The following is a 12,719-nucleotide window of genomic DNA, read 5'->3' on the forward strand; positions in this document are numbered from 1 at the left end:
CACAAGTACTCCTTTTCTTTTTGCGAATACAGACTAACACGGCTGTTACTCTGAAACCTCTCTTCACAATGTGTATGATAATCAAGGTGGGCCATTTCCTGCACAAATCCAGGTTCTCTCATTCCCTCACCCCCCTCCAAAAACCACACACACAAACTCACTCTCCTGCTGGTAATAGCTTATCCAAAGTGACCACTCTCCCTACAATGTGCATGATAATCAAGGTGGGCCATTTCCAGCACAAATCCAGGTTTTCTCACCCCCCCACCCCCATACACACACAAACTCACTCTCCTGCTGGTAATAGCTTATCTAAAGTGATCATCAAGTTGGGCCATTTCCAGCACAAATCCAGGTTTTCTCACCCTTCGCCCCCCCTCCCCCCACAAACTCACTCTCCTGCTGGTAATAGCCCATCCAAAGTGACCACTCTCTTCATAATGTGTATGATAATCAAGGTGGGCCATTTGGAAAGTGAGTTTGTGAGTGGGGGGCGGAGGGTGAGAAAACCTGGATTTGTGCTGGAAATGGCCCAACTTGATGATCACTTTGGATAAGCTATTACCAGCAGGACAGTGGGGTGGGAGGAGGTATTGTTTCATGGTCTCTGTGTATATATAATGTCTTCTGCAGTTTCCACGGTATGCATCCGATGAAGTGAGCTGTAGCTCACGAAAGCTCATGCTCAAATAAATTGGTTAGTCTCTAAGGTGCCACAAGTACTCCTTTTCTTTTTGCGGAGACAGACTAACATGGCTGTTACTCCAAAACCTGAAAAAAATAAGTTAGCTGTAGCCCAAGTACACCAACTTGGAACCTGTCTCCAAGTCCCTGCAGGAGGTTCCCTCAGCTCTGGGCTCTCACTGCCCAATCTGGAACCGTCCACAGCAATAAAACAGTTTGGTTCTTCATCTGGGCACCACATTTCAGCGACAGTCATCAGCAATCTCTGGCGCCCTGCTGTACAAGCTGCCCTTTGCTCTGGCAGAGGAACTGTTCATAATACTTGAAGCTTCCTCTTTTCCGAGCCCTGATCTCCCCCACCCTCCCTTGACAACAATGGAAAAGGACCCATCTATTGCCCTGGGTTTGTTGTTTGTTTTTAAAGGTAGCTCAGTTTTGCTTAGATCGGTTACACCCACAGGGGCTGTAACGTGTGTGCTGTAGTCGCAGCCGCTGTGACAGACTCGGGGACTGGCTAGCGAGGAGTTCTCACACGCAGCCCCTTTTAGACACACGCCTGCTGGAGTTGCAGTCAAGTTTGCAACGAGCTACTTTCGCAGCAGCGGGTACAGCCGCTGTACGTGACCTCACAGGGAGGAGCTTTCAGAGAGGGGAGCGAGGGAAACGGACTGGAGCCGGAATAAGAGGCTGAGAAGTGGCTTTAGGACAGAGAAATACATAACTGGATTGGTGGGAAAGCGATCGTCTTCTCTTGGGGGAATCCTTGGGCATCTGGAAGGCTGAAAAAACCCGAGCTGCTGCGAAAAACCTAGCCCTTGTCTGGATCTGCCTACAAGCCAGATGGAAAAATATAAAGGTAAGCTAGGAATGGTGCTTATTATTCCTGGGTGACGGTGCTGGGTGGTGCTACTGTGTGGGTGAGAGCGGAGAGGTTTTGTGGGGGAAACACGCCCGCAGAGGGATCTCTCCTCTCCCCTGCATGGGTTTTAAGGGGCTTGGGGGAGCCGATCCCCGTTTTCTTTCAATTTCTGGGAGCCGCCTTCCCAGCATGGATCAGTGGCGGCTGATGGGTTTCCGCTGCGGACTCCGATCTCTGTAGTAGACGGATGATCGGCTGGGATTCGGATTGAAATTCCAGTTTGGGCTTCTCCACTGAACTCGCCTCAGCAGCTGCGCGTGTTTGGGTTGATTTGGTGTTTTACCCGCCCAGGCGCCCTGGCAGTTTCAAGATCCTCGGAAAAGGGGGATCCCTAGGGGAAGAGGCTAGAAGCCCTGGTGTGCATTGCCTTGGGCACCTTTTCAGACCTGGCTCCGTTTGGGGGTGCCCCCCTTTAGCGGTGTCCCCCAAGGGCTCCGCTGCATGCCCCCCCGAGACCGCGGGGGGCTGCGGATTAACAAGGAGCGAGGGGAAGTTCAGGGATAGGGCAAAACTCAAGCCAAAAAAAAAAAACCCAAAACCCCAACCAAGCCGGAGCTGGAGGAAGCGTGAGGAAGACGGAGTTCCCCTGGCCGGGCTGGGCGGTTTCAGGTGGGCTCGTTGCTGCTTTGGGAGCTGGGGCGGCGTCCAGCCGAAATGGAAACCGCAGCAAGTGCAGACAGGCGCAGTCCCTGTCAATTGGGGCGGGGGGCACGGAGCCGGTTTCCTGCTTCGGAGCCAAATCCTCCCTCCACGCCCCTGCAAGACATTGCTGCTGCAGGTGACCTAGGAAGAGAGGCGGGCCGGGTTTAAGCCCGTTTTTCAATAGAGGGGTGATGGGGGGGCGGTGTCACTGGTCCAGGGAAGCCAGTGGAAAGACGCCTGTTGATTTGGGTTGGGGTGCGTCAGAGTTACAATCAGCCTGACGAATCCAATGCAGCTGTGGCTGACCAAATGCACAGCACAGGACTCGATTAGGGGCAAAGACCTGTAAAAATGGAACTTGGCCCCCAGAAAGCGAATCCTTTGGCTGTGCTGAAATCCCCAGCCTCCGCCATGGCAAAGCGAGGGCAAAGCTGACCGGCCTCCTTTTGCTTCTGCAGCGGAAAGAACCCCCCCCCCCCCACCCCCTTTGGTGTGCGCTTGGGGGCATTCGGAGCACATCCAAATGAGCTGCATTATTTCAGAAGGACAAGCTGCTGGAGGGGAAATGGCAGCTGGTCTCCAAATAGGTGTTTTGTTCTGCTATTGAGCTGAGTGGGGTTTTTCTTAATTACTGCTCTGGTTTGCTGAGTAGTGTACTGTATAGTGTGAAACCAGAATCGGATCTGCTATGCTGGTGTAAGTACACGGAAGTCAATAGGTTACTAGGGATGGATGCCGGTGTAGCTCACTTTGAGGAGAACAGAAGCCACAACAGAGGAAAGAAAGGTCAGGCTTGACAAAGCCCTGGTTGGGATGCTTTAGTTGGGGATTAGGCCCTGCTTTGAGCAGGGGGTTGGACTAGATGACCTCCTGAGGTCCCTTCCAACCCTGATATTCTATTCTATGATTCTAAAGGGCACAACACTAGCCAACGACGATGTCTCCTTCAAGATTACACCTGTCACTTCTGTGGAAAATCTGCAAGGCACAAATGGGGCTCCTCAGCCACTTAAAAACCAACGAACCCTGTTGACTGACATCATCTGGGGATAGCCAAAGGGAGCAAAGAGAAGAATCAACCTGTTTTTAAATTCTTTGTAGCCTATGCACACCTGCTGACTGTCCCTATTTAGGAAAGGACAATCTCAGGGTAAGACCCCCAGCTGGTGTAAATCAGCCTGCAACCAGCACCAATTTATGCCATAGAATATCGGGGTTGGAAGGGACCTCAGGAGGTCATCTAGTCCAACCCCCTGCTGAAAGCAGGACCAATCCCAGTTTTTGCCCCAGATCCCTAAATGGCCCCCTCAAGGATTGAGCTCACAACCCTGGGTTTAGCAGGCCAATGCTCAAACCACTGAGCTATCCCTCCCCCCCGTTCCGTTCCATCTAGTGTGTGGAAAAAGCCAGATCCCTGACTGGCATAGCTATGCCAGGATAAGTGTAGCCCAACCCTCGGGCAAAACATAACTTGGTCAACTTCAACCACTCCCTTCTAGCCAAGGAAACAGGGAGAATGCCCTAAACTAGTGGGCACTTAGGGTCTGATCCTGCTTCCATACGAGACTCCCATCTCTGGAAAGACGAGCGGGCCTGTTCTCTGCAAGGAAAACCTATAAATGCTTGTGCTGCAGAACAGACGTAGCAGTTGCTCTATTCACTGGGCCCCCTCAGGATGTTTTAGTGAGGTAACAGGGAATTTTGTGCTCAGCCAACAAGTTCCAGCCTGACTTTTGATTTAACTGATGCTCGTTAGTGTGACAGCAACAAGATTTTATTAGGATGAAGTAGCTGCACCAAAGCTGTGGTGATTGTGCCCATTTTAAATGAGGTTTAACCGACCTGTTGTAACCCACATACCTCCTGGGTGTGGTGTTCTGTTCCATTTAGTGGCACTGAAACTGCTAGAGAGAGTTAAATGAGTCTGCTCTACTTAGTTAAGAGCCAGTTGGCTTTTAGCTCATGGGTAGAGGCTCGTGCACTAAGCTCCAGAGATCCCCTGTTCGATCCCGCCCGCCGATGACCGGGGTCTGACAGTGTTACAAGTTGGGGCTTGTTCGGGATTTCAGCTGGGAAGTCTCTGAAGTTCGTGATGCGCTTCCTCAGCTAGGGGAGGTATGTCACCCACATACTGGGTGTGGTGCTCTGTCCCATCTAGTGGTACTGAGACCACTTAGAGAGAGAGACAAAATAAGTTTGCTCTACAGCCTTAGCTAACAGCCAGTTGGCTTTTGGCTCATGCACTAAGTTCCAGAGGTCCCAGGTTCAATCCTGCCCACCGACGACCGGGGTCTGTTGGCGTTACCCTGGCACACCTCTCAAAAATGCAAAGATGAAAAATTTTGTACATTGTTAACTGGTAAGGCTGATAAGCTACACTGGGTGAACTTCTGACCCTGCTGGAGTCAGTGAGAGTTTTGCCATTGAGTATTTTCTGAATATGGTAGCACATTGGCTAATTCAGTAATATGTACTTAGTGCAATGGGAAATATGATACTTTCAGCAAGGTTTTATTGAGACCACAAAAGGCATTTTAAAGTATTGCTAGATATTATCTCAACATACCACTGAAATGACATTAAAGTTAATGTTAAGAGACAAATTCTTCATTGACTTTTTTGCTACACCCTGCACAATTCCATTCAAATAGAATTGCAATGGCTGCATCTTAATTAATCTACTGCCATGTGCTGGGTGTTTTAAAAATATGCTCCCAGTTCCACAAGAGTAGCAGGGATGTATTCTGGACATGTGTGTTGAACAGAAAGCACAACATCTGCCCTGGGCAGGGAGCCCGGGGGGTGGGGACATGGGCTGGGCTGCTGTCAAAAGTGGAGGGTCCGCAGATGCCCGAGCTCCCCCGGCTGCTCTTACCTGGGCTGGCTCCAACTTTTGGGGGCGGGGCCTTGGGGGGAGATGGAGGGGCAAGGGGCCAGGCCTGTGGCAAAAAGTGGACGGGCTCCTGTGTTCCATCGTCCTTGAAAGGTTTCAGAGGAACAGCCGTGTTCATCTGTATTCGCAAAAAGAAAAGGAGTACTTGTGGCACCTTAGAGACTAACCAATTTATTTGAGCATGAGCTTTCGTGAGCCACAGCTCACTTCATCAGATGTGTACCGTGGAAACTGCAGCACTCCTTTTTTGTTGGTTTCAATGCTGCTAAATTGTAGCACTCCCATATTGCATGCATGATGGCCTCTACATGAGTATACATGGCAGGATAGAATCTTTCACCCTTGGTACCACCAAGAGAAAGATAATGTGTGGGAGATGCCCTACTGCTAGAGATAAGTGAGACCCAAAAGAACAGTCAGAATGCCAATTTACTATTGTTTCACCACCTGCATCTCCAATCCTCGTATCTTTTCTTCCATCAGCTCTATCAGGGGGCACTTCATGCAGATGATCTGAAGAATGGAAAACCTGTCTTATGAAAGGGGACTCAAGGAGCTTGGCTTGTTTAGCCTAACCAAAGGAAGGCGGAGGGGAGATATGATTGCTCTCTATAAATATATCAGAGGGATAATTACCGGAGAGGGAGAGGAATTATTTAAGCTCAGTACCAATGTGGACACAAGAACAAATGGATATAAACCAGCCATCAGGAAGTTTAGAGTTGAAATTAGACGAAGGTTTCTAACCATCAGAGGAGTGAAGTTCTGGAACAGCCTTCCAAGGGGACAAAAGACATATCTGGCTTCAAGACTAAGCTTGATAAGTTTATGGAGGGGATGGTATGATGGGATAGCCTAATTTTGGCATTTAATTTATCTTTGACTGTTAGCGGTAAAGATGCCCGGTGGTCTATGATGGGATTTTAGATGGGGTGGGATCTGAGTTACTACAGAGAATTCTTTCCTGGGTGTCTCACTGGTGAGTCCTGCACACATGCTCAGAGTTTAGCTGATTGCTATATTTGGGTTCGGGAAGGAATTTTCCTCCAGGGCAGATTGGCAGAGGTCCTAGGGGGTTTTCGCCTTCCTGTGCAGCGTGGGGCATGGGTCACTTGCTGGAGGATTCTGCACCTTGAAGTCTTTAAATTGTGATTTGAGGACTTCAATAGCTCAGACATAGGTTAGGGGTTTATTACAGGAGTGGGTGGGTGAGATTCTGGGGCCTGCGTTGTGCAGGAGGTCAGACTAAATGATCATAATGGTCCCTTCTGACCTTTAAGTCTATGAGTCTCTGACAGGGGTGGGCAAACGACGGCCCGTAGGATTGCCCCCCATGGTGCCACAGGCCCCATGCCACTCTCAGAAGCGGCCGGCACCACGTCCCTGGGGCCTTAGGGGAGCGGGGGCTCTGTGCATTGCCCTTGCCTCCAGGCACTGCCCCCCGCAGCTCCCATTGGCCAGGAATGGGGAACTGCAGTCAATGGGAGCTTTGGGGGAGGTACCTGGAGGTGTGGCAAGGGCAGCCTGTGGAGCCCTGTGCCCCCCCCACCCCAACACGGATGTGGTTCCAGCCACTTCCCGGAGCGGCGTGGCGTCGGGCCAAGGCAGGCAGGCAGTCAGGGAGCCTGCCCTGGCCCCAGTGTGCGCTGCTGCCACCCCCGGAGCTGCTTTAGGTAAGCGGTGCCGGGTCAGAGCCTGAACCCCTCCTGCTCCCCGCCCCCCAACTTCCTGCCCTAAGTCCCCTGCCTGCACCTCGCAGCGCTCCTGCACTCCAACCCCTGCCCTGAGCCTCCTGCCACACCTCACACCCCCGTGCACCCCTGCCCTGAGCCCTTGCCACACCCCCATGCATCCCAACCCCCTGCCCTGAGCTCCCTCCCGCAGTCTGCATCCCTTCTGCACCCCTGTCCTGAGCCACCTCCTGCACTCCGCACCCCTCCTGCACCCCAACCCCCTTCCCTGAGCCCCCTCAAACACCCCACACCTCTCCTCTGCCCCAACCCCTTGCCCTGAGCCCATTCCCGCACCCCCTCCCGCACCCCCTGCCCCAGCCCTGCATACAATTTCCCCATCCAGATGTGGCCCTCAGCTCAGAAAGTTTGCCCACCCCTGGTCTATGAGTTCAAGGGAAGGAATTTCACTTTAAGATCTTCCCATCACTTAAGGGGTGGGGGGCATACGTGCTGTCCAAGCAGAGAAAACGCCTTTCCTTTTTAACTTGAAGCAGGGCCAGTTTTATTCCAGACACCTGTTGAAGGACACTGTTTCTTTAAGGCCTCTTTATGATGTTGTAACACGTTCTCAAGAAGAGATATCCCACCTCCTTCCCAAGCCTTAGTGACCTTGTCATAGAAATCCTGCTAGGAGGGCTGCAGAGAGGGTCCATGCGGGGTATAAACCTGAGAAGGGGTTTCCATAGCAGGATGGAGACTCATGATTTGCCTCCAATAATCAGCAGCGGGCTCTGTCCAGGATAAAACTGAGATTATAGAGGGTTCCCTTACCTGCCCTCCTGAAATCTTTTATCCTTCGTCTCCCCAGCCTCTGAGAATGAAGCTGCAAGTTTCTTAAGTATAACATACCCCTGACTCAACTAATGCTGTGAAGACTTTGAAGCAGGATCTCCCCTCAGAGACGCCTTTCAGCAGTGCCTGATTTTAATCTGAAAGCATCTCATCTCTCTTACAGCACAGCGACAAAAACAGTCTTTGCATGTTTCAGAAATTGTGTGTGGGGCAATAGCTGCAGCAGGAAAATTAACCCATTTGGGACTGTGGGGGAGAAGGTGCTTGCAAAGGAAAGAGGAAATGTGTTGGGTGGAGGACGAGCTACATCCATCAGTGCCTTGGCAATGTATTGGCATTGACAAGATAAGTTGTTTTTTTTTAAAACTACCGAACCCATATACTCCAACTGAAGCATGATTTCTAGTCAGATCTTTCAGAGAAGGATAGGTGGGGCTCCCCTTGTTCTTGGCTGTTTGGGCTGGAAGAAGTTGGCAAACTGCATTTCTTTTCATCTGAAGATCTCCAAGCATTTTGCATACATCAAGGAGGTCTTGCAACGCTCCTGCAGGCTAGATATGTTGTACTATGCCCAGTTAAGCTGTATCTACACTCGCAGGAAAAGGGGTATTTTAACATCTAAATGTAGCTAAGGGTTTACCCTGACCAGCTAACACACGTTAAACCAACAGCTTGCCTTGTCTAGTGAAGACAAGGCCTTAGAGCTATGAGTAGACATAATCAAAGCACAGAAATGTTAAGTGATGTGCCCAGGGTTAAATAGCAAGGCAGAGCTGGGAATAAAACTGGAGAGTTCTGACTCTTACATATCTAGACTAGAGTTTGTGGCCCTTATCTAACTCAAGTTCATGGGCGATCATGTTGAGTTAACTAATATGATTCTAAATTCCAGTCTACAGGCTCCACAAGTGGTGGTGGCGTAATCTAGAACTCAGCCAAGGATAATGTTTGCAGTTGTTAGTTAACTTGATCTAATTGGCAATCTCTGAACTAGAGTTAAAACGGGACAACATGCTTTACTCTAGTTAAACCCTACATCCTAGTTAAACCCTACATCCTCTCCTGTAACAGCTACCTCATTTAACATCTGTTAGAAAATATATAGATGACAAATGGCTGTCCTCCATGTAACATGCCTGTCCTGTTATGGAAGTGACCCGTGTGGGTGTTTGTGGAGGGAGCAGAGGATGCCACTGCTGGGAGTAGGCTGGATTTACTCAGTGGGGATCCAAAAGAAGAAACCCTTTTTGGTTGTTGTGAATGGCTTCCAAAACCACAACCCAACTCAATAATAGATCCACAGCAGCCACTCTCAAGCCAAATCCCATCCTACACACAGTCACCCAGACTAGATCATTATTGCTGTCTCTCTTCTAGCATAGATGCATCTCTAGCCTCAACAGAGCACCTGAGGATCCTGTAGTTTGCTACTTGTGGATGAGTCTCTCTGTGTTCTATGGATTCCGAGGCCAGCAGGCACTGTTGTGATAATCTAGTCTGACCGTTTGTTATAAACTTCCCCAAAATAATTCCTAGAGCAGATTTTTTTAGAAAAACATCCAGTTTTGATTTTAAAAATTTCCAGTGATGGAGAGTCCACCATGACCCATGGTAAATTGTTCTAATGGTTAATTACCCTCACTGTTAAAAATGTATGCTTTATTTCCCATTCTGAAATAGTCTAGCTTCAACTTCCAGCCATTGGATCGTGTTATACCTTCTCTGCTAGACTGAAGATGGGATGGGTTCGGTCACAGAATCCTCCTTGGGACAGTCACTTGATGTGCTGAGATTACCTCTGAGCCTGTTTTCCCTGCCAGGTTGGGGCTCCAGAACCCTGCCTTGTTGAGCCAGGCATGCTAGTCTGCTGCAACAGAGACCCAGGTCTGGTCCATGCCCCAGAGCTGCAGACTTTAACCAAAAACTGCTCAGCAGATCACCTATCTCCAGCACTCAGACGCCCAGCTCCCAATGGGATCCAAACCCCAAATAAATCCATTTTACTCTGTATAAAGCTTATACAGGGTAAACTCATAAATTGTCCGCCCTCTATAACACTGATAGAGAGAGAGCTGCACAGCTGTTTGCTCCCCCAGATATTAATCACTTACTCTGGGTTAATTAATAAACAAAAGTGATTTTTTTAAGTATAAAAAGTAGGATCTAAGTGGTTTCAAGTAATAACAGACAGAACAAAGTAAGTTACCAAGCAAAATAATACAAAACACGCAAGTCTAAGTCTAATACATTAAGAAACTGACTACAGGTAAATCTCACCCTCAGAGATGTTCCAATAAGCTTCTTTCACAGACTAGACTCCTTCCTACTCTGGGCCCAATCCTTTCCCCTGGTACAGACCTTGTTAGTAACTCGGGGATTTCTCATGACGGGCAGCCCCCTTTGTTCTGTTCCACCCCCTTTTATAGCTTTGGCACAAGGCGGGAATCCTTTATCTCTCTGGGACTCCACCCCTCCTTCTAAATGGAAAAGCACCAGGTTTCAGATGCATTCCAGTTCAGGTGAAATGATCACATCTCATTGTAAGACTTCATTACCCACTCGCTGGCACACAGGTATACAGAAAGGCTTACAGTTAAACAGAACCATTTACAACCAATTGTCCTGGTTAATGGGAGCCATCAAGATTCCAAACCACCATTAATGGCCCACATTTTGCATAATTCAGTAGGACCTCAGAGTTATATTTCTTATTCCTAGTTTCAGATACAAGAATGATACATTCATACAAATAGGATGAACACACTCAGGTGATTATAAGCTTTGTAATGATACCTTACAAGAGACGTTCTGCATAAAACATATTCCAGTTAGATCATATTTACACTCATAAACTTGTTTCCATAAAACATTATGGAGTGCAATGTCACAGAAGACTCCATTATTAAATATTTGTTCTCTATGTTGGTACTTATATACTGTGATCAAGTTACCCTTTAGCCATCTGTTTAAGATAAATAGATTAAGCTCTTTCAATCTACCACTTTAAGGTAGGTTTCAGAGTAGCAGCTGTGTTAGTCTGTGTTCGCAAAAAGAAAAGGAGTACTTGTGGCACCTTAGAGACTAACTAATTTATTTGAGCATAAGCTGTAGCTCACGAAAGCTTATACTCAAATAAATTTGTTAGTCTCTAAGGTGCCACAAGTACTCCTTTTCACTTTAAGGCAGGTTTTCTAATCCTTTAATCATTCTTGAGGCTCTGCAGACATAGGCTTCACTGAAGAAAATCAGGGAAATTTTTGGCACCAGCCACAATTGAATTTGATGAGTCATATATATACATTTGTACATGGCTTTAACTTTCAGGCATGTGACTATTCCTTTATCCTCTCCACAGTGTGCAATGAACATTGGGGGTTTGCTCCACACGCTATCAGCCAGGAACATGGGATTGGTGGTGAGATACTGTGTGCGCAGTCTGGAATATACTTTGAATGAAATGGTCTGCATAAATGGGTTTTGTTATTACAACACCCTTCCCTCCACCCCTTCCTGCCTCCTCCTCCTCCTCCTCCTCACCAGGATGGTACCACTGAACAATTTAAAAAAGGGAAACAGCTCACAATGCAACAAGCCAGCACTCCGAAATTGCCCCTTGTAAAATACCTGTAAAACATTGTGGGACTTACCCTTGCTTTATGTTGCTGTGTTTATTTCTTTGTTATGCTGCAGCTTGGCAATGGGAATGCTTCCTCCACTCCCCAAACACACACACCTTTGCCTCTCCCCCCCATGCCCTTACACAACAGGATTTGTTTGCATTGATTCCCAACTGGGGAAGAGAGATTGTGTTTGAATGAGCTTATTGTTTTGGAGTTTTCACTGAGTCTTTTGACTGAAGACCACAGCCCTGGAACATATTAAGTGGATATGCAAAAATGCCCGTGCTATTCTTCTGGAATGTTTGAGGTTTGTAGTTCTCTTTAGCAGCAATGGAATGGGCACAAGTGGGTAATTACAGTCTTGAGGCCAAGTCTACACTAGGAACTCTTAGCTGGTATAGCTGTATGGGTATGCTATCCTGGCAAAACACTCCTAGTCTGGACGCAGGAAGGTATAACTGTGTCTATGCTGCTGGCTTCTATGTTGGTTGGCGTGTGAATTCTGTAGTGTAGACTCAGTGTAAGTCAAATAGACTTGGCAACCTGCCCCGCCCCCCCACAAGGTTTTATGGATTGCACACAGGGATATATTTGACTTTTCAAATGTAAATGCTAGAAATAAACCCACTCCAAACATTTCTAACTTTGGATCTGGGGCTATATGTTTGACCCATTTTAAAATATGGTACAGCTGGAAAAGGAGTCAGTCGAAATGTCTGTTTAAGATACTTATGTGCCCCTATACGTGTAGTGTCTGCATGCCTCAGTCTTTAATGTATTTATTTATTTGTCCATGCAACATTCCTGTAAGAATGGGAAGTGCTGTTATTCAGCTGGGGAACTGAGGTACAGAGAAGCTAAGTGACGTATCCACGGTCATGAAGGAAGTTTGTGGCATAGGAGGGACTTCAATCCATCTCTCCCATGTCCTAGGCTCATGCTATAACCACCTTCCTGAGCTGGACCTTTTCTCTGTGAAATATAATTATGCCCTGGCCTTCCTATCAGAAATATTACAACCATTCAAATAACCTGTTCTATGCTCTTCAAAATGATTGAAGCCAATTTTGGATGAAAGGAAACCATGATAATAAAATGTCCAAAAGTGACAGCAGTTGAAGTGCTCACAGTCATGGGAAGAAGAGAACTTGGAGGTGCAGGAACCAAGAAAACATGTGCAAAAATAAAAGGAGTACTTGTGGCATCTTAGAGACTAACAAATTTATTTCAGCATAAGCTTTCGTGAGCTACAGCTCACTTCATGGAATGCATCTGATGAAGTGAGCTGTAGCTCACGAAAGCTTATGCTCAAATAAATTGGTTTGTCTCTAAGGTGCCACAAGTACTCCTTTTCTTTTTGCGAATACAGACTAACACACCTGCTACTCTGAAACCTGTCAAGAAAACATGTGGCAGCTGTTAGATGTGCAGGAAAT

At 47.8% G+C, this 12,719-nt stretch overlaps 1 protein-coding gene across 3 annotated transcripts in view; it reads left to right on the forward strand.

The window, feature by feature from the left end:
- Nucleotides 1-1,230: 1,230 nt before the first annotated feature.
- AFAP1L2 (actin filament associated protein 1 like 2) overlaps nt 1,231-12,719 on the forward strand; it is a 122,629-nt gene continuing 111,140 nt past the window's right edge. Inside the window, exon 1 of one of the 3 annotated variants that reach the window (XM_048856997.2) lies at nt 1,231-1,540. In XM_048856997.2, coding sequence (XP_048712954.2) covers nt 1,525-1,540 — 16 coding nt within the window. In that variant the 5' untranslated portion in view covers nt 1,231-1,524. The remainder of the gene's footprint in view (nt 1,541-12,719) is intronic. The other 2 variants (XM_048856998.2, XM_048856999.2) reach the window with 2 other exon arrangements.

This window comes from Caretta caretta, chromosome 7 (genome assembly GCF_965140235.1).
Source record: "Caretta caretta isolate rCarCar2 chromosome 7, rCarCar1.hap1, whole genome shotgun sequence".
NCBI classification, from domain to species: Eukaryota; Metazoa; Chordata; order Testudines; family Cheloniidae; genus Caretta; species Caretta caretta.